At 38.0% G+C, this 27,202-nt stretch overlaps 1 protein-coding gene across 2 annotated transcripts; it reads right to left on the bottom strand.

Moving 5' to 3' along the window:
- Positions 1–1,305: 1,305 nt before the first annotated feature.
- On the bottom strand, positions 1,306–25,649 carry acsbg2 (acyl-CoA synthetase bubblegum family member 2). 2 transcript variants are annotated; one of them, XM_081348181.1, is made up of 15 exons: positions 25,301–25,649; positions 14,985–15,120; positions 14,210–14,292; positions 12,350–12,618; positions 10,502–10,590; positions 9,953–10,073; positions 9,458–9,538; positions 9,189–9,338; positions 8,856–9,032; positions 6,895–7,076; positions 5,804–6,046; positions 5,480–5,697; positions 4,502–4,641; positions 3,073–3,319; positions 1,306–2,950 (listed from the first exon to the last, which is right to left on the bottom strand). In XM_081348181.1, exons 2-15 carry the CDS (start codon positions 15,095–15,097, stop codon positions 2,832–2,834), a joined length of 2,232 nt encoding a protein of 743 aa, XP_081204307.1. In that variant the 5' UTR covers positions 15,098–15,120; positions 25,301–25,649; the 3' UTR covers positions 1,306–2,831. The 2 variants fall into 2 exon arrangements, with proteins under 2 accessions (XP_081204307.1, XP_081204306.1); XM_081348180.1 differs by lacking the exon at positions 25,301–25,649 and adding an exon at positions 19,811–19,987.
- Between the last annotated feature and the right edge of the window lie 1,553 nt (positions 25,650–27,202).

Raw genomic sequence — 27,202 nt, 5'->3', positions numbered from 1 at the left:
GTTGGAAATTTTGTAATAAAATGTAATCAGTTACATTATAAATTAATTGAAATAGTTTTAACGTTACTACTTAAGGCGAGACACGGCAGGCAAAAACAGAGATATTTCATGCAGTGGTCAGGGTTGAGATTTTGGGCTAGTTTACTCCTTCAGTATGTGTTCTTTCAAGCTGCTGTAAAGAAAACGTTGAAAATATACATTAAGATGTTCATGACATTTTGTTTACTTGCGGCAGTAAGTTGAGTTTCTCCCGAATTTACCAAGAAGTTAGCATTCCAACGCGACATGCCGAGTTCCGTCTGTTTACTGAAGTCTGTCACGACCGGTATCGCTGTAAAGCACTGAGTCTCAACGCTATGTAAACCAAATATGGGCATTTCCTTTCTATCAGTAACCAATCGTGAATGTCCAAAGGGGGATTTAAAGCTAATGACGAAATCTCATTTAGAGCCATTTAAATCTTTAAATGCCGTTTTTTCAAAATGATTTTTTGTCATTCTCCAATACAAACATCTCAGCTCTGTACACCAAACTTTCCAGTTATTCACTTAGCAGTATTCTGACGATAGTTTCAGAGGGATTTGTTGATACATCATTCCTTGCCTGATTTATGTGACATTTTAATAAAAAAAAAAAATGCGAAAATCGATTTTTATGGCTATGGACAATATATTTTGATTTCCTAGGTAATGAAAGCATATATCCTGAAATCCCTCTGAATTTTTTTTTCATCTTGTGTGTAAACAAAAAAAAAAAAAAAAAAAAAAAAAAAATGTTTGCACCTGGCTTTATCGAGATAATGCCTAATTTGCATAATTAAACATACACATTTCAAAAACTTGTAATACATTTTTTTATATACTTGTGCAAGTAATCAACTGAGGAAGTTTCATGGTGATATCGATTATTTTAAAAATTTTACCCTATTCACCTGTAGTATGGGGTGGTGATGGCGCAGTGGATAAGATACATGCCTTTGGTGTGAGAGACCCGGGTTCGAATCCACTGTTAGACACCAATGTGTCCCTGAGCAAGACACTTAACCCCTAGTTGCTCCAGAGGCGTGCGACCTCTGACATGTATAGCAATTGTAAGTCGCTTTGGATAAAAGCGTCAGCTAAATGTAAAATGTAGTCTCGCCTTAATACATTTTAAATAGAGTAGGCTAACTTGCAATCTGTAACATTTCCAAAGTAACGTTCCCAATACTGCGCACATGTCTTACCAGCTGTGAGACATTTCTGATCCTAGTGACCAATGAAACCATTTATCCGAAGTTGAAGGATGAGCACTTTAACACTTGATCATGGTTATAGTACATTTATTGTCCAGTAAAAGGATTTTTCACACACACACATACAAGTAGAAACCTGGAGTTCCATCTCCCAAGATCCAGTTTCAACAGACACAACACACACAACTAAATGTCACCCAGCTCAAGAGGTTTTGAGTCAGGTAAAACCAGTCAAGTCTTTCACAGTCTGAGACTTCATGTATGTTCACTTTTTTTGAAAAAGAATGAAAGTTTAAACCATAATAGAAATCCCAAATAGAAGAAAGGATATCACTCACCAGCTCTACCTTCATTCTCACCTATTCTGACTGAGCGTTTCTCATTTCATGCACAATTTACTTGCAATCTTTCTCATTTACAAAAAGGCCTCGCTGTGGTCATGCTATGCAGTCAGAAAATACACACTTTACAGTAAGAGGTCCAGTATTTGAGGAAAGCTCTCTAGTGTGATAAAACTACAGAGGGAAGATCAATCTTTGGATTTGCATTAAGTCATTTGCAGTTACATTTCTGTATATTCAAGCACTTGACTGATTAAATAGAATATTAGTCCATTTAACCTATTTATCAATCCATATTGGTTTTCTAAATTGCATTATACTAATTTGACTATGCATACAATATAAATAAAATCAATTACATATTTGGTCATTATTGCACATGCAAAGCAAAGAACAATGCAAGTCAAAGCAAATCAAATGATCACCTCTGAACAGATCTATTTCTCACACCAGATCCTTCATGCCCCGTATTTCATAAGATAAATATTCACTGCTTCTCTCTGTCCAGATATCAATGGCAAGAAAATGGGTTTGCTACTTTGAGGATTGTCACAATGACACAGCAAAGCATTAAGTAAGACCACAGAAGAAGAGGAAATTAATGCGATACGTATTTACACTATTTAACAGGTTAATTTTTTTTTACAAATAATTAAACATTAACCAACCGCATAACTGAAACAAACAAATGTGATGCATTTGGTTCTGAAAAACGAGCAAACAAAAAGATTTATGGCTTGTATGGCATTGGATTCCTGCTAAATAATCTTCACAGAGCGAAGTCTTGAGGATGTTCCTCCGCAAACATCTAGTTTCTGTTAAACAACCAGTGTTTTTGGTGGCACTTGTTCACAGATGTGACAAATGAGCACTTACCGCCCAAAGCTATTCTCAAAGAATTCAGTCACGAACCATAAATTAATCTGTAATCTGCACTTCCATATAAATCAACAACATGACTCAAAAGACACTTCATTATAATTAGGCAAGAAAAATAAATAGTAAATAACAAAAAAAAATAAAAATTTTCACAAATGGCTTTTTTGTTACAAACATGTTTTCCTTCTTTCAGTAACACAGAAAAATGTAAACAAGTATGAAATTAACAATTAAAAAACCCTGAACGCATATTAACTCAAATATGAAGCAAAACACAAGGTCTGAGTGGTGTTCCTATGCAAGCATGTGTGTGTTAGACCAAGTCAGTCTCTTTGTCTCCGGATCTGAAGTGGATGACAAGGGCTTTTGTTGGACACCTATTTAGGAGGCAGAGGGTTGTCTGGGGTGGTCGGGGTCACAACTTCTTTGTAAAAGCTCTCAATTTGGTCTTTGTACATCTTCATGACCACTGGCCTCTTGAGCTTCATCGTGGGCCCTGAGATTGAGATTGAGAGAGTTTTAAACAGCTAAACAAACAGCCCATTTACATCTTAATCAATATAATTACTAACAAAACCCAGACATAACTCACAGAAAGTTAATTGCAAAGAAACTCACCCAGTTCTCCTCCAGAGATAGAGAAATCTTGATCCAACACGGTCCATTTCTGGATGCGCTGGGCGTTAGAGGTGGCTTTCTCATTGACGCGGGTGATGGCGTCTTGAATAGCCGCGTTTACGGCGCGGTCGCGGCCGCCGGCGATCTCGCTGACTCGAGTGGCGTTGCTGCCGAGTTTACGACACAACTCCACCGCCTCAGGGGTCAGTTCATCTTCAGGAGCGCCCGTTTCGCTGTTTACCTGACACTGAGAGCAAGAGAGAAGAGCTGTCAATGTTTTTTCCAATGGTAAGCTAAGTGTATATTAGATTAAATGCATGTTATCCAATAGTTTTCCCATTTAAATTTAGATAAAGCTCCTTTTAAGTCTAAATTAGGCAACTAACATCACACTCCAGTGATGCTAAAGTGTTCTTCGTGGTTTTCAACGGGATGCTATGTGGTTGCTAAGTTGTTCTGACTGCTTTTTAATCATGTTGCTTTGTGGTTGCCAGTGTTTCTTATTCAGTTCCCTTATTAAAATGCATGTCTGTGGGATTTTGTTCACCCTTATAATTGTCCACCAGGTAAAAATACGACATCAAATGTATTAGAAAAGTAATACAACACCCGTGCTTAACAAACTACATGATTTGAGACATCATACTGTGGGACAAGTTACATGCTTAAGTTTTTAACTCAGGGTTTGTTTTAAATATGAGCAATAATTATAATATAATACTGCATATATTATACTACTAATAATGTGATGCTAGTAATACTTGCCTTAGCAAACACCACTATTTAGTAACACTTCAATTTACAACCCAAAAAGTATTGCCACTAGGGGGCGTAGTGATTCCAAGAAAAAAGCGTGGAACTTGTAATTACACATATGTCCACTGGTTGGCAGTAGCTTTTAAGTTTATGGAAGCCGTTTGATAACATTTGAGCATTATTCACTATGATCTGATTACAGCATAGTAAAAATGTATGGTCATTCGTGTATCTTTACAATCAGCATTATCTCTGTAACATTACACAACCCAAGTTTTCAGGTGAGATGTTCAGATTAGATTTACAGCATTCAGTTTGTGAAGAACATATGATATCAGTCAAATTATACAAGGAAGGCATTCAAAATGAATCAATAATGTTGAATAATAATAATAAAAAATAAAAAAAAAGTTTTATTTTGGTCATTAACTACGTTTAACACTGTTTCCTAGACAAAGGTGAATGAGTTACACAACACAAAGCCACAAAAATCTAAACTAAACATTTGACAATGTCACTCATCACACAGTTGGTTGATGGATGGAAAAGATTTTTTAAAGCTTGTCGCTTTATCTCGTCTGGTGAAAGAGTGCAAGGTGGATAACCTTGACACACGTTTATACTGGAATCAACACACACATATCCAAACATATATATATAAATAATATGATACCTTAACGGTGAGCAGCATGGAGAGGAATTTTCTCTTGTCTCCAATAAGCATGGCATTGCTGATGAGTGGAATGGCCTCTTTAACTGCGTCCTCAATGGGCACCGGGGGAATATTTTCACCTCCAGCTGTGATGATCAGTTCTAGAATAAAAACAGAAACTTCATTACATGCACCACACTAAATCCCAGTGAAATCCTTTATGTGGCTAATCTGTAACATCTTATGAGATGAAACTGCATAGCTTTTTTAGTTCCAGTGAGTGAGGGTGTGTTCACGCTTGGCAGGTTTGCTCTTTGCTCTGTTAGTGCGGTTCATTTGAATAAGTGTGAACGCTGCCACCCGAATCCTGGAGCACACCAAACAAGCAGACCGAGACCCACCTTTCCACTTTCAAGCTAACTCTGGTGCGGTTTAATGATATATGAACGCAACCTGGACCAAAGACATCTAAACTAACCAAAAACAGGAAGTGATGTCACAAGATGCGACCCTAAAAAGGACAGAATGCTCAAGCATATCTGTTACATATCGTCATAGGAATTCGGTCGCCCATTACAGATCTTTCTTTGTGTGCAACAGAGGCATTCCTAGTGCTGTTTTGACTTGTATACGCATTCTATAAACTCTTTGTGATTTAGCATACAGCGCATTTAGCACAGAATTGTTTTGGATGTGCGTCGCGCTAAGTTCCATCAGTAAGCGGTAAGTTTGTTTGTATTTTTAGGTTCGGTGTCAAAAAAAATAACAATGTGAAAGCCAAGCAAACCAGGACTAAATGCATCTTTTTTTTTTTGGCCTGGTGCAAACGAACCATGAGAACTGATCTGCAAGTGTGAACGCTGCCGTCTGAATCCTGGTGCGCACCAAACAAGCGGACCCCACCTTTTCAGGGGGTCTCAGTCCACTTCCAAATGAACTCTGGGGTGGTTCGAAGAGGAAGCACAGAATCTGTTTTCAACCGACCGTCACACTCATTACCTTTAATGCGGCCGGTGATGAACAAGAAGTCGTTCTGGTCGTGTTTGCCGAGGTCACCCGAGTGCAGCCAGCCATCAGTATCTAGAGCCTCTTCTGTTTTATCAGGCATGTTCAGGTATCCCATGAACACATGACGACCCCAGAAACAAATCTCTCCATTCCCATCGGCATCAGGGCTGAAGATCTTTGTCTTACAGCCTGGAATCACCTTTCCACAGCTGAGAAGGAAATGCAAATGAGAAATATACTACAAGTTAAAGCTTAGGTGACTAAAAATGACTCACTTCAGCTGAAAAAAAATAAAAAAATTCCAGGTGTCAGTACCTGGTGAGTCTGAAGGCGTCAGGCAGTGAGATGGTGTGCGGTCCAGAGCTCTCACTCATGCCGTAGAGTTCAAAGAGAGGAATGTCCAGACTGAGGAAAAACTCCAGCGTGTCTTTGGTTATGGGAGCCGCTCCGGTGTAACACCTCGTACAGCGATCCAGACCCAGTGCCTTCCGAACCTTCCGGAACACCAGACGCTTCGCCAACCGATAGTTCAGTGGCTTTGTGGACAGGTTGCCATTACTGAAGACACAAGACAATTCCTCTCCTTTAATACAGAGCCTAATTGTTTCACTCTTTAAAATGTCACCGATTGAGGTGTCAATCTTCCTAACAAAACTGGTTAAAGTGCCCTTTTTTTCCTTGTTTGTACCTTTTTTCTGCTCAAGTCAACTAACTTGGCGTCCAGAAATCTAAGACCACTTCTCACATTACCTTTTTCTAATTTAATTCAATTTATTTCAACACAAATTCTATTAGCAGAATAACAGTTTGAGTAAAAAGTTGTAAACAAATACATATTTTATTAATATTATTAAGAACTATAAAGTGCTCTATAATATCTTAGTCTTAGGAATTTGAAACATTTAAAATAGACTTTTATTCCCAGATTTTCCATAAAGAGGCCATTTTTTACTCTTGTGGCATTAATTGGGATTAGCTAACTTAATTGGGGACCAAAAGTCTGAGACCACTTCTATTTTGCATTTTTATAACTTAATACAATTTGTTTAAAGTCAAATGATATTAGCAGAATAAGAGTTTGAGTGAAAAGATGACATTTTTAATTTATTAGTATTTGTTTTTATTTAAGGAAATCTGACTTCACAAATGTTATTCGAATTATGAATAAATATTTTATTTTAATATTTAATTACTATTATTAAAAAGCATTAATTGCTCAATAATTCTTTATTTTAAATGTTTCAAATTCCTACAACCAGGTTTAAAATAGATTTTGAATCCCAGATTTTCAATTTGGTCTCAGACTTCTGGATCCCAATGTAAATTACTGATATTTCAAAATGACTGTCATGTCTGAACATATTTTTCTACCTTCTTTTTGTGTGTTTAAATGTGTATGTACATACAGCTCCATTTTGTTGAGGTTTGTCTGCAGGCCCACATCTTTGGCCCAAGAAGCCACCTTCCGGCGCACAGTGGACGATTTGGCTCCGATCGACTTCATCTTTTCCTGCATCTTCTCCCACACTCGCGGGACACCCATGAACGCAGTAGGGCGTATCTCACGTAGGGTGTTGGCCAGAGTACCCTGGGACATGCAATTACTTCTATTATTACACGTGCAAGCATGGTTCATGTTCATATATGCATGCCAACATCAGCTGACACACCCAGGGTTATGTCAGGTGAAGAGCAGGTATGCCATGTCAGTTTCTGGCCCTGTTCTTAAATCAATGATCCTATTATAAAACAGTACTGCGGCGCTATTGAGACCCATTGAGGCACTACAGATATCACATGCTCAGCTTCTAGAGATCACATGCGGAAACATATCATGCATTTGTTTTAATAAAATATCAGATCAGATCAGGGGCTTGTTTTCTGAAAAGGGATAAAAATTAAACACTTCTGAACATCACAAATGCCTTTCTGTGTGTGAGAGCTGCATGACTTTACGAATTATGTTTCATCGAAAAGATCAGTGAAAAAGCTCTTTAAAAGGATTATACAGTTAGTTTAAACTAACCAGATTGTCTTTGTTTTGTGCACGTAAGAGAAGATCCTTCCAGAGGGATTAGGGGAAGAAAACAAGAAGTGCCTTCCCTAACATGTACACTACCTTTTAAAAGTTTGAGATCGTTAAAAACTTTTAATGTTTTTGAAGGTCTCCAAGGGTGCGTTTATTTAATCAAAAATATATTTAAATTGTAATCATATTTCACAATATTGCTGTTTAACTTTTTTCTGCTTTAATACATTTTAAAATGTATTTTTTCTTTCTCATTATGGTAAAGCTGAATTTTCAGCATCATTACTCCAGTCTTCAGTGCCACATGATCCTTCAGAAATCCTTCTAATATGCTGATTTGTTGCTCAAGAAATATTTCTTGTTATTATCAATGGCTACGTTTACATGCAAAACTTTTGTTTCAATCGGACTAAATTCATTCCGATTGATGAATCCGAACATAGTTTACATGAACGCTAAACGTGATCAGGTTGATATGCGCATTTATACGCCACAAGCTTCAAATCGGGATAGATTTTTTGACAAGCGCAAAATGCACGAATATACAGTTTCCTGCTGTTTGCACATAATAACCATTGGTTTTAAACAGCAGACTTAATATTTATCCATTTCTGGTCATAATTTGGAGACAGTGAGCATATGACCGCTGTGCCGTGGTGCTTATATTTATCACGCAGTAAAAATTCCCCTCCCGCATCCAAAACCAGTCTACTGTGGATGAGAATCCGAAACAAATACTGGTGGGACGTTGTCCTGCTCCACTTCACAGACGATGAGTGAAAGGAGAGTTATAGGATGACAGGACACTCATTTATATGACACTTTATTCATATGTCATTACGCTATTTCAACGTCATTGCACATGCGCAGTCCTTTCAGTTTCGGTGTTCAATCCGATCAAGTGTTCACATGTCCTCTCGATCGGATTAGAAAAGGAATAAACCATCCCTTTCAATCCGATCGAAATTTAATCCGGATCAAGCTCAAATTGATCAATTCAGGCGTTTACATGAAGGCTTTTCAGTCCGATTGAGCCATCAATCCGATTACTAACGGATTATTTGGTTGCATGTAAATGTAGCCAGTGTTGAAAACAGTTATGCTTCTTAATATTTTTGTGGAAATCATGACATTTTTTCAGGATTCTTTGATGAATTGCAACAGAATAAAAAAAAATTAATAATCTTTTGTAACATAAATATCTTGGTCACTTTTGATTAAATTAATGCATCCTTGCTAAATAAAAGTATCACTTAAAAAAAAAAAAAGCACAGGACGTTTTTTTTAAGCGCTAGCTTGGCAAATGAATAGCAAAGGATGTGTAATTTGCACACTAACCTTTAGCGCATCAGGCTGTGCAAAGTACGTGACTCCTCCTGCTTTCATGGGAAGCCAGATGTCAATCATCTGTGCAGCAATATGGCTGAGTGGAAGGTAGCTCACGACCACTTCCTGTGACTTGTCTGCATCTGTAAGACTCACATCTCGGCCTGTTGCAAATGCTGTCCATGTCAGCTACAGGAGGAGAGAGAGAACATTTCAATATTAAGAATGACTGGTGACTCATCGTACTATATATCACAAGTAAACCCTCATTTTAAAGTTTGTTTTTGTTACAATTTGCTCAAAAGTCTCAAATGTCATGTTGTGAATGTTTCGGCTTTAACTCACGTTGTCGTGACTAAGCATTACTCCCTTTGGCTGGCCTGTGGTTCCGGATGTGTAGATCAGTGTGCAGCACTGATTGGGTTTCTGGGAGCTGATGATATCATCGAGTTGAGCGTCAGGCTCGTCGCGGCCCAGCTCCATAAACTCCGCCCACTATGTGTATCAGATATTTACATAGCAAATGTCAGATTTCAATTAGTAAAGGAGTGGGATTAGAAAGAAAGATTATGTTCTGAGAACGGAATTGAAAATATTTGACTAATCAAATGTACCGTGTAGAGATTGGGCTTTTTCTCTTTCAGCTCATCTTTGTACTGGATAATGGCTTTTAGGTGCGGTAATTTGTCCTGGACCTGAAATGAAACACACACACACACACACAGAGCATAAGAGATCATCAGGAAAAAGCCTACAGCAGATGGAGGAACTGAGTGTGATTGATCTGGCGCCTGATCAGTCTCAGGATCTGAGAACTGGGACCAGAAATAAACAGGTAAATGAGTAGTATTTTTTCGCAACATACAAACAATACAATCATATCATCGTATCATAAATATAAATATATATATATAAAAATATATATTTGCATTGTAATAAAATTTCACAATATTACATTTTTTACTGTATCTTTTATTAAATAAATGCAGCCTTGGTAAGCGTAAGACATTCAAAAATCTGAGCAACCCTAACCTTTTGAATAGTAGTGTAGGTAAAAGGTCTTATCTGAGTTAATTTAGAAAAGGAAATGGGTCCTGTACTCTCATTACCTGTAAGATCTTCTGCAGCTGTTTGTGGTTTTCCACCACAAGGATGTTGGCCTGGCAATTCTCCGCCACATACTGGCACGCCTCAGGGGAGTTGGTGGTGTAGATGCCCACAGCAAAACCCCTGCCAATGACATACAGAATCCCTCAATAAACATCCTGAACTCTGTAACTAATGTAACCAAATGGAGAGCAGTTCAGCAACAGGAAACACCTTCAAACATTAACAACATTCAAAGTTACTTCTGTTCTGACTCCACCTATATGTTTACAGACAAGATTCAAGTGATGCTGTTTAACAAGTGCAGGTTGTGCCTTTAACCATCTGTCTTCACTAAAGTCATAAAGGCAACTGGGCAGTTTAAGGCACAGCAGAGCCACTATTTGACTTAAAGCTTTGTTTGGGACAAACACTGGCTGTGTGCTGATGCTGTGTAATCGAGAACGACCTGTATGACCCTGGAGTTAGCATGACAGCAGAATTCATATGGTTATGGTTGACTTGAAGATTCATAGGACAAAGTGTAAAACATCTTCACAATAAATACTTACCCAGCTAAAATAGCCCCGACGTCAGCAATAAACCACTCGGCTGAGTTGAACCCGAGGATACCGACGCCGTGGTACCGCTCCAGACCGAGCTGTGAACATACACACAGTTAGCACATGTACATAAACACATTTCAAAGCAAAATCGTATTGTTTGTACATAAAAGATGAAGATGCCCATCTTATGATTTGTTTGAGTCACTGCTCATTAGAATTTCCAGAAGTCCCACATGGCATTTGACATGTTCTTTTTTTGTGGTTAAATAAATATTTAGTTAAATACTGCCGTTTATCTCTATGTTTAAGATCTTCACTAGTTCAGTAACTCCAAAATGTCATCCAACTCTTAAACAAAGTTCTTGCAACAGGACATTAGAGATAAACAATTTGCGAACCAGTTTAACAAAATCATTAAGAAGATTCAAAATAATGAGTTTTTCATGAGTCAGACTTCATCATCGATTTATATGGATGAACATACCAAGCTGCATCGTATTTAAAATACAAAAGTCGCATCAGCCAAAATATTGCACGCATGTCATGACATTTAACACCTCTTTTGTGAAGTCATTCTTTTGTGTTTATGCTGCCTAGCGTACACACAACTCAATCTGAATCTCTCCCACAGGGTTTGAATTGGACAAATTACACTTGAGTAGCACAATAAACAAAACCATGGAAATCTGCCCATATTGGCCACCAAGCATGACGTCCTGTTCCCCACAGGGAGAACGTGACCAGTTGGGAAATGAACCTCATCCCAAGATAAGGGCATGGAAAAACCAAAGACGATAAACAAAAGCCTCCTGCTGCAGAGAGAAACTACTCTCAGGTACTGCGGCCAATTATCCTCAAGCTGCACAACAACTAAAATCCAGCTCTAACTGGGTTGTGCAGAATTCAAGAACATGTCAATGTCATATTACACCACAAAAGAGAAAGAAAAAAATACAAAATTATATATTTTGAATAAAGGAAATAAAGCCCATTTTAGAACAATCATCCTAATCCTTATGACTCTGATGGGAAAATAAATAAATAGAATTCTCATTACCGTAATGGAAAGAATATTTAAATGTAATTATATTTAGACACGTTTTTATCATGATAGTATTAGTTGTACTGCCATTAATTTGAATTTCCACTGTATTATGAATATATTACAGAAATGAGAATAAAAAGAATGACACTTTAAGTATGTAAACTGCCCAGACACATTATGTTAATGAGAACGGAGCATGAAAATGTGCTTGATTCTCATTAAAAAAGGTAAAAATTGGCTTTAAATTGTAGTGAAATAGGACGAGGATTGTGTCATTACCCAGATGCCTTATCATACAGTGCACTAATTGCAGGCACTTTCACCCTGAGGTAACCTGAGGTCAAATGCTTTACTCGAGGACAAAACAATGATTACCCGAGGACTTTCTGTTATCTTAATAACAGTTACACCTGTTTATATGCAGTTATAAGTTCTTAAGTGTTTGTTATCAGGAATGTCTTACATAAAAATGTTCCTCTTATCAGAAACATTACAGTGTCATTTCAGATAACAGTCTAATGCTGTACGGTCGTGATCTCAACAGCAACAATGACAATGACTAGAGTTACTAAATTGCTAAGCAATAAACAGTCATGGGTTAAATCTGTTATGCTAACTAGGTGCTTGACTCAAACAATGGCAAACTCAGGGCAAACTAATATATTGCTAAAAAAATTAAGCCAATGAAAATGTTGGAAAAGAAAAAATGCAAACTGTATGCCCATATTTGCAAAGCCTCAGTGGGTCACAAATAAAGGTATTAAACCCTCAACAATACTCAACAGTTTAAATGAGTTAACGGTCCTCACCTTGAGGAAGCTCTTGGCAGCAGTGCGGCAAGACTTGTAGTACTCGCTGTAGGTCATGGTTTTCCACTGCTCTCCCTCTTTCCAGCCCAGAGCGCTGTAGTTGCCGAAGCGCTGGACAGTAGAGGTGAACATCTGGTTCACAGTCATGGTGGGTTCAGCCTCAGGGCCGGACTCACCCATTCTGAGCTTCACCTCTCCATCCCTGAATGTGGTCCAGAACTCTGTGCCCTTAGCGGGCAAAGACAGGGAGTCGGGTCGAGGGGTGGCACCTACAAAGTGAACAGCAATTTATCATTATTTATTCTGCACAGTATAGTATGATGATCATTAAAATCATACATTTGTAACCAGACAACCCCTATTAAATAATTTTGTAGCAGTAACATGGAATCAGGTGGTACTTTGAGACATGATAATACCACAGTGTTTTTTGGTATTTTTACGTTAGTGAATTCTGTCTTTGCTGGAAGTCACAGTTTTTATGTTGTGTGTTTCTGTGTGGTCTTCGTTTGCACAAAACACAAGAATTTCTGCCGCAGCGTCTGTTTTAAATCAGCGACCCCCTATCAGGACATTTACTCACACACTCTTTCGCCTCAGAATGAGAGGTCCATCCATCACTAGTATCTAATACACACACTGGCCCAGAGTTTCTGTTGAGGTTTCAGTAGCAGAGCACAGAATCATTTACAGCTTTAAACCAGAAAACAAACTGCAGGTGTCATAACAGTATGCAGACTCTTCCAGGAAGTGAGTGAGTGAGTGACCAGCCTCATTTTCATAATTTTATGTTACACAACAGTTTACAGTTACACAAATGTAACTTTTTTGTGAACATCTCATTTTAAAGCTGCAGTGGGTCATTTTATCACATCCAACCAGACTTGCAATCTGTTCATTTCACCATTGGCAATGGTTTGGGGCATTTTTGTCTGAACAATGACAGATGGGGAAGTGTTTGGGAAACGTGCCTGGAAACAATTCTTGCTTTTGCCGCTAACGGCGCAGAAATTACACACTGCAAGAAATCATTTGCAAGATAGCTGAGAATAATATCAACAGGAATTTATCTTGACTGATCTCGACAGCTGTGCATGAAAGGGGAAGAAAGCCACCTCACACATTTTAAAATGTCCTGTGCAGCGTAAACCCATAACACACAAATATATGCTGACCATACATTCTGCAAAATCGTTCGAAATGAAAAACAAAGCCATCACAGCAGCTTGATCAGTAAATCCAGAGTCACGCGACATGACCTCATTCAAAGCTCTGTTATCTTATGTAAACAAGACCGTCTTCTGGAAGTTCACACATGGGCCACTTTCAAACGGCTCTGAAACTGTTTAACCTTTATAAACAAACTCATATGGGACTGTGAAACTGCATTATAATTCCCATTAAAAAAAAAGTCATCCTGCTACATGTCTAAAGGAAAGGGAAGTTATTTTGCATGGGGATAGCAGCTTCCTTTTCAAGCACTTCCTCTCACATAGGACTCAATGGTCCTAGTGAACTCAAGTTCTCGAAAAGATGAAGTTACGTAAGAGTTTATGATGAAAACACTAAAGAACATTGAGGTGCGTGTTGTGGGTTAGTGCTCGGGCCAGCTTTTCATCACTCTGTGCTTTATCTGTGCAATGCAGAACTGAATGCACACATGGCGGATTTGGGGCCTCAGATGTTTATGGCATGTGTTCAAAATGGCGGTTATGGTCACATATGCCTGCAACAGCGAGAGTAAGCGAGTATGTTTGTTTGTATAATAGTGAGAACATGTTCTAGACTTTTCATCCAAGTGTTTGTGAGTTTAAAGTGATTTGCGAGTGTTAGTAAAACAGCAAGAGTGTGTAATCTCACCTGATTCTGCGTGCACACTCTGTTCGGCTTTGGTGTTTGATTGCTCTTCTCTGGCACATGCTGATTCCTCCTCTGATGACTCACTGCGAAGAAATCAAATAATGGGTTTTCCAGACAAGCAGCATTCTCTTGCTGAAATGGTCTCATCTTTCTCTCAGACACACACGAGTATCACTTTACATTATTTAGGCCTACATACTGGAGCGATTGCTGCTGAAAATCCAGCTTTGCCATCACAGGAATAAATTACATTTTAAAATATATTAAATTGTAATAATAATAATAATAATAATAATTCAAAATATGACTATTTTTATTGTATTTTTATTGGATCAAATAAATGCAGGCTTGGTAAGTATAAAAACTTCTTTCAAAAAAATCTTACTGACTCCAATCTTTTGAACGTTAGTGTAAAAAACATTGATGTTGCGGAGTCTACTTTGACTTTTGCAAACACACATTTGGTTCCTACTGTACTGTATCTGAAGAGGAACAATCATAAAGAACATAAAAAGTGTGTACTCAACTTATGATGTAACAAATCTTTATTTGATGTGATTCATTATGATGATCCTGATCTTTATTTTATAAACCTGGCATAGCAGACAGACACTGGTAGTTTCTTTATATAATGACACTCCCACATAACTTTATTCTCACGTTTACAAACAAACCTATCATGACTAATTCGTCAAAAATGTATGTAGCCTAACCTAGTACACATGCATGTTAAGTTTATGTGAACATGACACAGAAGAAATGAAAAGACACTGACTTTGCTGTACACTCGGTGATGACATCTTCCAGGGAGGCGAGACTGTCTGTTGTTCCACAGGACTGAAGGAGGCTTGCGTCCCCTGGATGGTCCATCACTAAGGCTGTGGACATGGCCGTAGGTTCACACGCAGTCACTAATGTGAATAGACACAGTGTTAAAAGTAGCTCTCAAACGATTTTTTTTATTGCCTAATGTATATCTAGAGAGCATGATGGCAATTTAATGGCATATAAAATGCTTTAAAGGGTAACTAAACCCCTGGTCAGAGCTTGACTCCACCCACTGGCAATATTTGAAAAATGCTGGAAAAGTAGGCAGAGCCCAGTGGAGAGGGGGCGTGCATCTGAGATGTATCTCTCTGTAGGCTAGGGCGTGGTTAACTGGTACCCTCTGACGTCAGAGTGTACCACAACTTCCAATAGGAAAATTCAACTGCAGTAGCCACTGTTCAACCTGAAGAGGGCAGCACTGAGACGTTTTTACACCATATTTTGTAAAATTAAAACACTTTAAACACAAATGTTAAAGAAAATTACTTGAATCAGTGAACAGCACTAATAAAGCCCCATTCTTACAGAGCATTAACTAAAAAAAGTTGGTTTAGGGTTTAGTTTAGTGGTTGATTATGATTTCACTTTTCTAACTTTAGTTAGTGTGTAATGTTGTTTTAACATAAACAACATCTGCAAAGTTACATTGCTCAAAGTTCAAAGCAAAAGGAAGATATTTGCTTTTAAAGAAATCATTTTTAAAGGACTACAACAAACAGCTGGTAGGGACTACACAACATTCCTCCCGGGTTGGTGACATTACTAACCCTAAAATTTACATAAACCCCACCTCTGGGAACACGCAGTCTACATATGTAGTAGAGCACATTTGTGAGTCTGCTCAAGCTGTCGCATCCGTCTGATTTTATAGATTATCATGACAGAATATGTTAATTAAAGATAGTTTAACACATCAGCAACATAAATTCATCAAATAACATTCAGAAACATCCTGTTGCACTCTACATGTTGTCACCTCTTCTTGAGCCTCTATCACTGTCCGACTCCAGTTTAAACAAAAGGCAGAACAGTTTCTGACATTTTAGTGCATGTCTGCGTGAGGTAATCGGATCTGCTAACACACACACAGGAGCTGTTGAAGCTCCGCCCTCTGTGCTGGGAGCAGCGACTCATTTGCATTTAAAGGGACACACATGAAACAACGCATTTTTTATTTATATTTTGAGCTAAAACTTCACATACACACTCTGGGGACAACAGAGACTTATTTTACATATTGTAAAAAGGGGCATTATACCACCCCTTTAAGATGGATTTATTGGTGACCTGCTAAAAAGTGTGTGGACATAATACAAAGTGGACACTACTTATTTTGGACTATACTACTCAACACACATACAACACAGTCACAACATATTAAAGTGAAATGTAAACCTACAACCAACTATGAATGCCCATCTAAAACAGTTTCACCCATACATTTCTAGTCTCTGATTTGACCACAACGGCAAAGCATGCTGGGTCACCAGCAGTGCCACAATACTTTCTGTCTCTGTCTAAGACACCATCATACAGACTGGTGAATAGGACGAAACATTGAGTCAAAGCTTAAATTTAAAAGAAAGCCCCTGGAGTAAGCATGAGACAGTCACATGGCCAAACAAAACACAAAAATTATCTAAACTAAACAGACATGAGCCTATTCTTCAGTTTTTTTCTACACTAAATCACTATACAGATTTTTTCCCCTTTAAATCAAAGAAGATCATTCACTATTATATAAAATTTTGGGAACAAGTTATCCAAAAGTCTCCCTTCCCCTAATATACAAACTTTTATAATAACCCTGAGTAAATAGCCTATTGAAAACCATAAAAAGGTCGATTGCTAAGGCAGTTGACCACATTATTCCACAAAATTTCCTAACATGGCTCCTGCGGACTGCACAGAAAGGGTATCATTGCCAAGAAAAGGAAACGCATCACTACGTCCAGAAAAATATTGCTGCCCACCCTTATATTATCTTCTGCCATCTCCATTCCAAAGCCTGACCTCTGCACCTTTCGAGCGGCATGTTGTTTTTACACGCCGCTGCCATAAAAACACATGCCAACGACGCTCCGGCCCCTCTGTAATGATGAGAACAATCAGAAATGGCCAGCGAATAGAAAAACAGGGCTTTTAGAGTCTGAAATAAACCCAGGGAGTGAAAAACAAACCGGGTGCTATTCATCAGCCTCGTGCTTCATGACCTTTAGCTCAGAGGTTTTGGTTTTGCTTTGGTTTTAGCTTTCATCGATGAGATGATGAAAACATTAGGGTTATTATGAGCAACACTTCCACAAAAAGTACCGTGCTGGTATATGATACAGTATCAGAAATCAACACCATGCTACTTTGAAACATACAAATTCATGAACCACAGGGTTTGATAATAAACTGTTAAAAAGACCATTTCTCTAACTAAAATCATAATAAAACAGTTTAACGTATTAATAAATTATTGCCCTATTAAACTACTTAATAATAAATGTTTACATAAATAATGCAATATAGGACACACACACACACACACACACATACACACCAAAGAAATCAACTGAAACTATCTGCATCACAATATAAACAAAAGCTAAATAGAATTATAGAGACAATTACTTTTATATTTTCAATCAATGCTGTATGATTTCTAACAATCTGTGCATTCTGTCAAAATGAACTCGGGCGTCTCAACAACATAAATCAACAGTCAGACAAAATTGCTCATTTGTATTTTCCTGTTAATAGAATGATTTAACCTCCTTCTCCCCTTTTCCAATCCATTCACTTTGGTAACTTCCCTCCCAGCAGAGCCATCCTCATCCGCCCTCAGCGGGCACCATGGCATGAGCTCCTCACAGACACACACCAGCCACAACTAACTCCCAGCATGCACTCAATGATGCAGATGCAAATCCTCGTCTTGGCTGACGTCAGCTCGCCTGATAACAGACTCCCTTGTCTGGAAACTGAAGCCATGGTAGTAAAATATGAATTTGGATGGGTTTGTTTGAGATTTATTGACCCATGCGAGTTTGCATCTCATTGCTGGTTGGACTGATGTTCCCTTGTTGCGTGTCTTGTAGCTGGTGGGTGAAGCTGAAACCAATCAGCGTCTCAGAACATTCACAAGATTCCCAAAATACATTAAGAACTAGTTTTGCCTTCAATCTGGCATTTTCAAACAAGCAACCTTTAAAAACCCACATTTTAAAGGCTCGAATACTGTCAGTCTTTTCATTACCTAGAAATACACATCATCATTCTGCACATTCCAGTTTATTCTCAATCTTCATCCCTTTATCTCATCTTAATCAGCCATCTGCTGTCATGTGATCGGTCCAAAGCTGTGAATTGGTGATCATGGCCATTTTCACTCAGCAGCATTATACTGTGTTCATAGCGCTAACTGGCCTTCAAATGTGAAAAAAACAACAACAACAAAAAAAAACCCTGAAAGAGTCATGGATTGGAAGAAGAGTGATGTCTCCTTCCTAATGACTAATATATCAGCTGATGTTGTTTGTTGAAATTTCATCCTTTGCCTAATGACTATCAAAATGTCTATATATATATATCTCAGAAACACCAGCAAGATCTTCTTTGGTCCTCTGGTGGTTTCCAGTAGTCCTATATTTTCCACTCTGGCACTGCTGAGGGACTTTCTGAATTGTCCTGGTAAATTTGCATCAGGAAGGGATCTACACTATTCCAGTACATTTATTGTATTTTGATCAAACAAATGTAGCCTTGCTGAGCATAAGAGACCGTCAAAAACATTAAAAGACCCCAAACTTCTGAAGTGTGATGTTCCGCATCTTCCTTCCACAAATTGACAATCACTCAGCCATGAATAAGGACATAAAAAACTCAATGATTGATTAACTCATAATATCATGTGGGTTGATTATGACAACTTCTTGATTTAGCCTACTATTAATAATTATATTTTGACTTGAATCATGTAATTGTTCTGGGACAAATCCTCAGACCCATTTAAAATAATAATTACTGCAATAACCACATTTGTTCTCAAATCATAAAACACCTCACATATCGGTAAGCTCATTTTCAATTTTCCTGCTTTTTCCTCACTTTTTCAGACACAATCACAGCTATCAATTTGAGGAGTGTGTGAAGGCGTCTGCCATGCAGACTGATGGGAGAATATGAGCATAGATGAGCATAGATGTCCCAAAACCCTGTGTGTACACAAGGGTTGTGCAAATCCTGTCGGCCACACCTCGAACGCAACAAACATCCTGTAATTTACTGCTGATGCTTCTTCCATGCTGTCCAAGCCTGCATTAACACAAGACTCAACAGGAGGATGGGAGAGGAGGGGTTTCCACACAGCTGATGCTGGCAGCAATTGTCGGCTACGCTCAGCCCCCACCCGAAAATTACCATCTGTAAGCCGGCACAGAGAGCTGGGGGAGAGGATACTTTAAGTTTCCAATGCCCATTTTCTCATTTAAATGAGAAGTGTGTGGTAAATACCAAAACCAAAACTGTATCTTTCATATGCAAAAATCATCTCACCAGACATGAATGGGGCCACGCCTCTAATTTCATATCATAATTCACATCCATTGGTATCTAAACACATCAAACACCAATAATCATACACACATCACACAGACACACACCCACACAGATCTGGTGCTTTAGAAACTAACTTCCAGTGTTTAGGGGTGCGATTCATCATCTTTACCAACTCCAAGTGCTATAAAACCATTATTTTACATAGTAGAAACAAAAATGGAAACTTACAGTGCATCTTTACAGGCTGTAAAATGCTGCTTTGTCTTTGGATTTTCTGTATCAGAAGCTGAAATTACTGTTTCTTCGGATTCCTTATCGTCTGACTCAAAAATGATGGCCGCTTCCTTACGCCCTACAACCGTGCATGTAGCACATTCATTTTCAAACAGAGCTTTCCACTCCTCTGTAACCACACCCTCAACGACATCATTACCACTGGTATCCTCAACCCCCCCTTTCACAAAAAAAAAAACACTCCTCGTGCTCTGATTGGCTGAAACCTCTCACACCACAAGACTCATCCATCAGGGGAGGGGCTATAAAACACACACGCCACTCTGATACACAAACCAATGCAGAAGCTATGAGGTTACCACAGTGCAACTTTGAGTATGATACATCAGCTTACAAAAGCCAGAACAGCTGCACTGACATCATTTTACAAACACAGCCCACAAACACACATCTGTCCCATTAACATGCTGCCATAATAATGCCAATATTGTGCTGCTGAGCATCTGCATACGTGGATCTGCAAGAGTGCTTGAGCTTTCTGCTCCAATTTACAGTCTTTATTGCATGAGCACACACACAAGTGCAGCTGACCTGCTAAAGCTCATCTCATCTAACCAAAGAAACCAAAACCAAAATTATATGGAACGACTTGCAAGAAAAAGTCGGTTAAAATGAGTTGTTCTTGTAGCCTACGTGACAAAAAAGCACTACACAAATGTGTACATGCTGTTAAAGTCTAGTAGGGGTCAAAAAAAAGGAACAGAATTATGTAAGAATAAACCTGAAGCTACCTTTGACAAATTTAGTTGCCAACAATCACAAATGACTTTGAATACCTCAAAAGGTATGTGACTGACAGCTCGTTCCTGTATTTCTGGTTTGTTTCTTTAAAGCTAATGAGTTGTAGGATGCCATTTCTGTGAAGGAAGTAAAAAAAGTGAGGTTCTGCCATTGACACATAAACTGGAATCTCTTTGTAGTGGGGAAATTTTGGTAATTTCAGAGATGATCTGCTTCAATATCATCTCTGAAATTTTATTAACCAAGGATGCATTAAATGGATCAAAAGTGATCGTTACTGTATTCTTGATCAAATAAATGCACCTTTGGTGAGCATAAGAGACTACTTTCAAAAACTTTTGAACGGTAGTGCCACCTCACTGTGAAAAGATAATAAATATATGTGAAGATAAGCCTTCTGACCCCAAAGGTTAGTGCAAGTTTAGCACAGGCATGTCGAAACTACACAAATATCCCTAGTTCTACATCTTAACTTTAGAACTACTAACCAGTGAAGCAATGTTTTCTTTAGAAATGTCATGAATAAATTGGCATTAAAAAAAAAAAAATTAAAGAACGATATGCACAAAACTACACAGACGTTCTTGCGAGTTCTTGAGTTAAGTTCTTGCGATAAAGAGCAATCTTTTGATAATGTCAAGGTAGGGTCCTTTTAACACAGTGACTCAAAGTCAACTCAAAACAGGTCACTAATATAGACTTACTGTATATACACTTCCCGGCCAAAAAAAAAGCCGTTGTTTGGATTTAAATCGGCAAATGCTTAAGAGTTTATGATTGGATTATTACTGCAGTGATTATCATGTTTGTAGAATGTTATATGTTGGGCAACAGTTCTTCTAACCCTAATTGATGGAGCGTGTATAGCTTTTCATTTCTTAAACAATCATGTAGGAAGACGTATCATCGTCATATTCCAGGATGACAATGTCGAGATTCAGACTCAAACTGTGAAAGAATGATTGCATGAAGAATCATTTTCACACATGAATTGGCACCTCTGAGTCCAGACCTTAAAGGGGGGGGTACAATGGTGTTTCATGTATTCAGATTTGTTTACAGTGTTAAAGAGATAGATTCTCATGCTAAACATGGGCAAAGTTTAAAAAATATATTTTGGACGAATAACGGAGAATTTCTGTGCCGAAAATCTTACTTCCGGGTTGGTACAAGTTTCGTCTGTTTTTTTTTCGATCGTGGACCTAATGACGTAGATGAGAGTGGAACTCCTTATATGAGCATTTCTCTCGGAAAAGCGCGCCCGCGCACACGTCGACCAGAGGAGAGCGAGACTGCGCACATCAACGCGCTTCAACAGGAAATCATCGGCAGCGCTGCATAGGATTTATTCAAGAATGTCTCCAAAAAAGTGTGTTTTTGGATGTGAGGGAAAGCTTACCGTGTTCAGCTTTCCAAAGAACCCAGTGTTACAGGAACAGTGGATGCAGTTTGTTTTTCCGGGGCAGCAACGGAGTGTACCAAGTGAGGTTGTGTGTTCTGGTCATTTCAGTGACGAATATTTTATTAACAAGGCCCAGGTCGATGCTGGATTTGCAAATTGTTTGCTATTAAAACGTGGAGCGGTCCCAGTGAAAAAAGACACCATTCATGCAAGTAGTACTGGATCAGATTTCTGTCTTTTGCTGGAAATCAAGCACTACCGCTTGACTCTATAGCTCCGCCTCCAGGACCTCGGCTTTTTCCGGAGAGAATCGGAAAGCTGTATTTTCCTTTTATAAATATAATAAAACTAAACACTTTTTGGAGATATTAAAGATGCACTACTACTCTATAGGTACTCAAGATTAACATGAGATTAGGTGAAACTGTGCATGTTATGTACCCTTTAAAGGGTAACTCTCGCCAAATTGCAACCTACGCTATTTTTTTATTAATCTACCCGAGTCAAACATTCGTGTAAAAGCATAATTAGAACGGAATCACCGAATACAACGTGACATGAGGAGAGTTAAGATGGATGTTCCGTTGCATTCTGAGATTGACTACTTTTGACTGACAAAATTCCAGCCACCGGAAACACTAACTGATAAAGTGAGTTGTACAAAACCTTTCTTTTTAGTAAACTTTCATGTGTTCATGTGAGCCCCTGGTGATACTTCAAGCACAGTTTCATGTTGTGTCGAGCCCCCTTAGTGTTTTAAAAATAGCGATTTTGATGCTATCATTGTAGTGCCCCTAGCACTCCCATTCAAAAGGCATTTTGACCAAAAACGGAAATACGGTCAATCTTAAAAGTGGTGTTTCCATTCTAAATATGGTTTTACACAAATGTTTGACTCGGGTAGATTAAGAAAAATAGCCTAGATTGCAATTTGGCGAGAGTTACCCTCTTAAAGAATTTGACTATTTAAATCCAAACAGCAACTTTTTTTTTGGCCGGGTGTATATGTCCTTGACATTGTTAAAAGCAGACAGACCTAAACAAACTCGAAGTTTTTCAAATGCGGCATCTGTGGCGAATACTACGGGCCTCTCTACACGACCGGCTTCGAAATGACACCATCAGACTGAGGTGCAAAAATCAACCAACACATATGCTGAATGAACGAACAATTTTTTTTCTTTCTTTCTTTCTTTTTTTTTTTTAAATTGAACTTTCAAAATGACAGAATTCAACAGCAAGTTCTTAACACATTTCTTTTACACATTTCTACAAAGTGCAAGTATATATATATATAAAAAAAGGAACTTAAAATTAAAGGCCATCACAAACATATGTTAAATTCATTTAGCAGAGACACAAAAAACCTTTACCCTTCACACTTTTAAAAACCTTTAAAATTCTAAGTTTAAAGGCTGTTTTAAAATGTAAGTTCCAACAATGGCGCCCAAGAAAACCAGGGCAAACCTGATCAAGGCTGACCTCAAAAACCAAAGGCTTAGCCTTCCTGATGCCAAACGCAAAGCTATCAAACCGCCAAGCCTGGAAAACTATTGTACAAAACTTTTGTGATCAGCATTGGACAAATATCGTCCAAACATTTGCTAAGGGACTGAGTGAGAGTGAGTGAGACGAGTCCTTTTTTGATCACATACATATGACCTAAAAGTACTAAAAGCTTAAAGGTAATGTGAAAATATCTGGCTAGAAAGTCTTAACTTGTGCATTACAAATAAGTACACATTTAATGTGAAGTCATGTCATATTGGTTGATGTAATACAGCTTTTTCTTTATAAGCCTGAATTTTGGGTCTATATTCCATGACACATTTCCCAGTTTCACTTAGAGGAACAGGACATTTTTCCTTCAGCACACACAAACAGGAAAAGCAGTTTCCTTTGAAACAGGAAAGCACTTTGACATCACTGTCCCTCCTTGCAAATTAAGGCACAAGACATTGTTAAATATGTATATTAAAATGGACATTTCTTTCACTAAGGTTACTAAGCAATCTGCTTAATAAAGATCATTTTGTCAATAAATCTGAACCAGCTGTCACTGTTTGAATGTGTTATATACACATTTCCAAACTGAGTGCTTTCAGACGCTGATAACACTACCGACCATATGGTTTATCATCCAGTGTTTACCAATCTACAAACCTCAATTTTTGAAATTCTGAATTCTTATACAATATTTGGGCATTTAACTTACACTCGAATGTCTTCCTCAAAATCTTGCAATTTCGGGGTATCCAAGTCCCTGAACGTGATGAATTATGGGATATGCGTAGCCACAAATGTGATGGTATTAAGAGATTGTGTGGATTAAGTGTGCATTAAAGGCACTGAGCTTTGGCAATTTTTTGATCTGGGACAGTCTTGCACACTTCCTGTCACATGCACGTGCTCAAGTGGCCAAGACCGCAAGGGTATTGGGACAGGCCCTTTGTTATTGGAAAAAAACAAAATCCCCACCACATCTTTTCACTGAGCCACATGAGTCAGATCCTCAGGAAATTACCTGAAGTTCAGTTGGTGAGCTCACGTAACCTGTCACTCTAAATGCAGTGGGTCATTTCACTCCTAACGACATTCTAATTCACGACCTTATCATTTGACTTAAAACCCTGATAGGTGAGAACTCTTCTCTGGAAGCTTTGCTTATGACGCAAGCATGTCTACCTAGCGTAAATAATTCAGATGTAATCTGAAATGATGATGCTGATGTTGCTCCACTCCACCATAGCCAGACCATCGACCAGCCAATGATGGCGTGGCTCTGGAATACCATGCGATCACGTGACCGTTGACCGAATATATCCGATCCTCATCGCAGCTTCCCATGCAGAAAAGCATCTGGCGCGAGGAAGGTTACTTACGGTCATCGACATTAATCATCAATGCAGAGTGTGTACAAATCTATCGATTTTGACTCAGTCATCTTGTATTTAAAAAGTCGCTGAAAGCTGCATGGTGAATTTTTTTCTTTCATATCTTTACGAAACAAACTGAACCAAGCGGTAATTATTTTTGTTGGTAATCTAAAATATTTTGAAGATTTAATTTTTACTAAATTATATGACAAACAGACAAGAACACGTTCGCAGGTTTCACACTTGAGTAACGTTACCTGAGCAACCGGAATGTCTTGTTTGGTAGCTAATTAGCCGGCTATTGTAAACATAGGAAACTCGAGGATGGATCTCACAGATTTAATTGCGTCACTAAAATAACATTCACAGATATATTCTCATAGAGATATGTAATGTTGTACTCACCGTTTGTCTATTATATCAGTACGTCCAAGTGTTGATGTTGTCACTGACGGGTTTTGTACAAATTTGAGATTCAAAGATAGATTTGAAGTCTGTTGTAAATCGTGGTGAGAGAGGAAGATCAGGCACGGTGAGCTGTTTCTGTTTCTGTGTGTGTGTGTGTGTGTGAGACTGTCACGGAAACCCCACGCCAGTTGACATTATGAAGCTCACGCCTGCTCATAAACTCAGAGTAGTGAGCGCGCCAATTAACTATAATCAGACTTGCGCGCGCCCCCGTCACTTCCCTCAAAGCTCTCACGCGCCACCTGGCGTTCACTTGTGCTGGATGCTCTTTCCTGACACTGTTGTCTCCTTGGAAACCAGGTACACGAACTAAAACGTTATTAGCGGCAAAATTGTGGTGAAAATGACGGCAAATCTGTGAAATAAAATTCATACAATACCCATTAAAACAGTTTATTTTACTCTTTGTTTAGGTCATTAATGGACTTTTCCAATTCTGAATAAAGTAAGTTATCTGAATAGCACCAAAATTAAATGTCATGGTGCAGCTTTTTAAAGAAAATTTGAATTTAGCTTTTATATAACAAAACAGTTGAAAACTGTAAAAAATAATAAAAAAAAAAACTAAAAAAAAAAAACTAAAATGCAATAAATTCAAATAGGCTATTTTTTTAGAAAGGCATACTAATTTTATAATTTCTGCCAGAAAATGTGCAGTAGACTGCCAAGAGTGGCGTTTTAAACAAAACTCGTTTGTGAATTTTGTTTATTTACAAGATGATAACAACACCATTCACTAAATTAAACGTAGTGAGGTGATATGGCAACAATGCAGAATAATAGCCTATACTGTTTAAAATTATTTCAACATTTATTGTTGAATGTTTAAACTACTTCACAGAACATGTCAAAAGTCTGGAAACATAATTAAAAAAATAAATAAAATGTTTTTAAAAGTCTCTTATGCGGAGAATGCTCACCAAGACTTCATTTATTTCATCAAAAATACTTGTGATGGTGTGAAATATTATTACAAATTAAAAGAAGTGTTTTCTATTAAAATATATATTTTAAAATGTAATGAAAAGCTGAATTTCCAGCATCATTCTTCTCAGTCTTCAGTGTCACACGATTCTTCATAAATCATTCTAATATGCTGATTTGGAGCTCAAGAAACATTATAATTATCACATCCTCATGAATGTTGAAAAAAGTTGTGCTGCTTAACCTTTTTGTGTAAATGGTGATACTTTTTTCATTCTTTGATGAATAGAAAGTTCAATGAACAGCATTTATTAAATGCAATTATTAATAAAAAAAAATAGAAAATCTTTTATGTCTTCACTGGCACTTTTGATTAATTTAATGCATCCATAATTAATTCATTTCTCTCTCTTTCTCTCTCTTAAATCTTACCACAAAGAGATTCAAGAACAGTTTTTCCCCAGAGCCATAACCATCATGAATTCTAATATGCACTGATCCCACTCTGCCACACACACACACACACACACACACACACACACACACACACACACACACACACACACACACACACACACTTACTTTTCTATTCTGTTTTAAGTGTTTGAATGGTAATAAATGCAGCCTTTCAAAATGTTCATGTTTTCAAACTCTCGACAGGTACTGTGTAGTTTTAAAATAGTTGGCATTATACAGTGGCATGCAGTTCGCTTGTATCTCCTCCCGATGAGGATAAGTGTACTTGTTTTACGGTGATATACTGCCACTTAGCGGGGATTGTGGTGAATTAGGCTTGAATTTGACATGCTAGTCTCACTGACATCATAGATAGACAGTTCTATTGAAATAACGTAGTTTTAACATTGAAGGTTTAACGTTTATATATTGTACTACAATTTACAGAGATTAATTGTT

The sequence above is a fragment of the Scardinius erythrophthalmus genome (genome assembly GCF_964197995.2).
Source record: "Scardinius erythrophthalmus genome assembly, chromosome: 20".
NCBI lineage: Eukaryota > Metazoa > Chordata > Actinopteri > Cypriniformes > Leuciscidae > Scardinius > Scardinius erythrophthalmus.
This window is presented reverse-complemented; position numbering and strand designations above follow the sequence as displayed.

Excerpts from the sequence above, each read along its gene's own strand:
- acsbg2 (XM_081348180.1), bottom strand. Across the intron at positions 12,619-14,209 it reads GAGTGTGCACGCAGAATCAG|GTGCCACCCCTCGACCCGAC; the intron begins GTGAGATTACAC and ends TTCACTTTGTAG. Across the intron at positions 2,951-3,072 it reads TATCTCTGGAGGAGAACTGG|GGCCCACGATGAAGCTCAAG; the intron begins GTGAGTTTCTTT and ends TCTCAATCTCAG.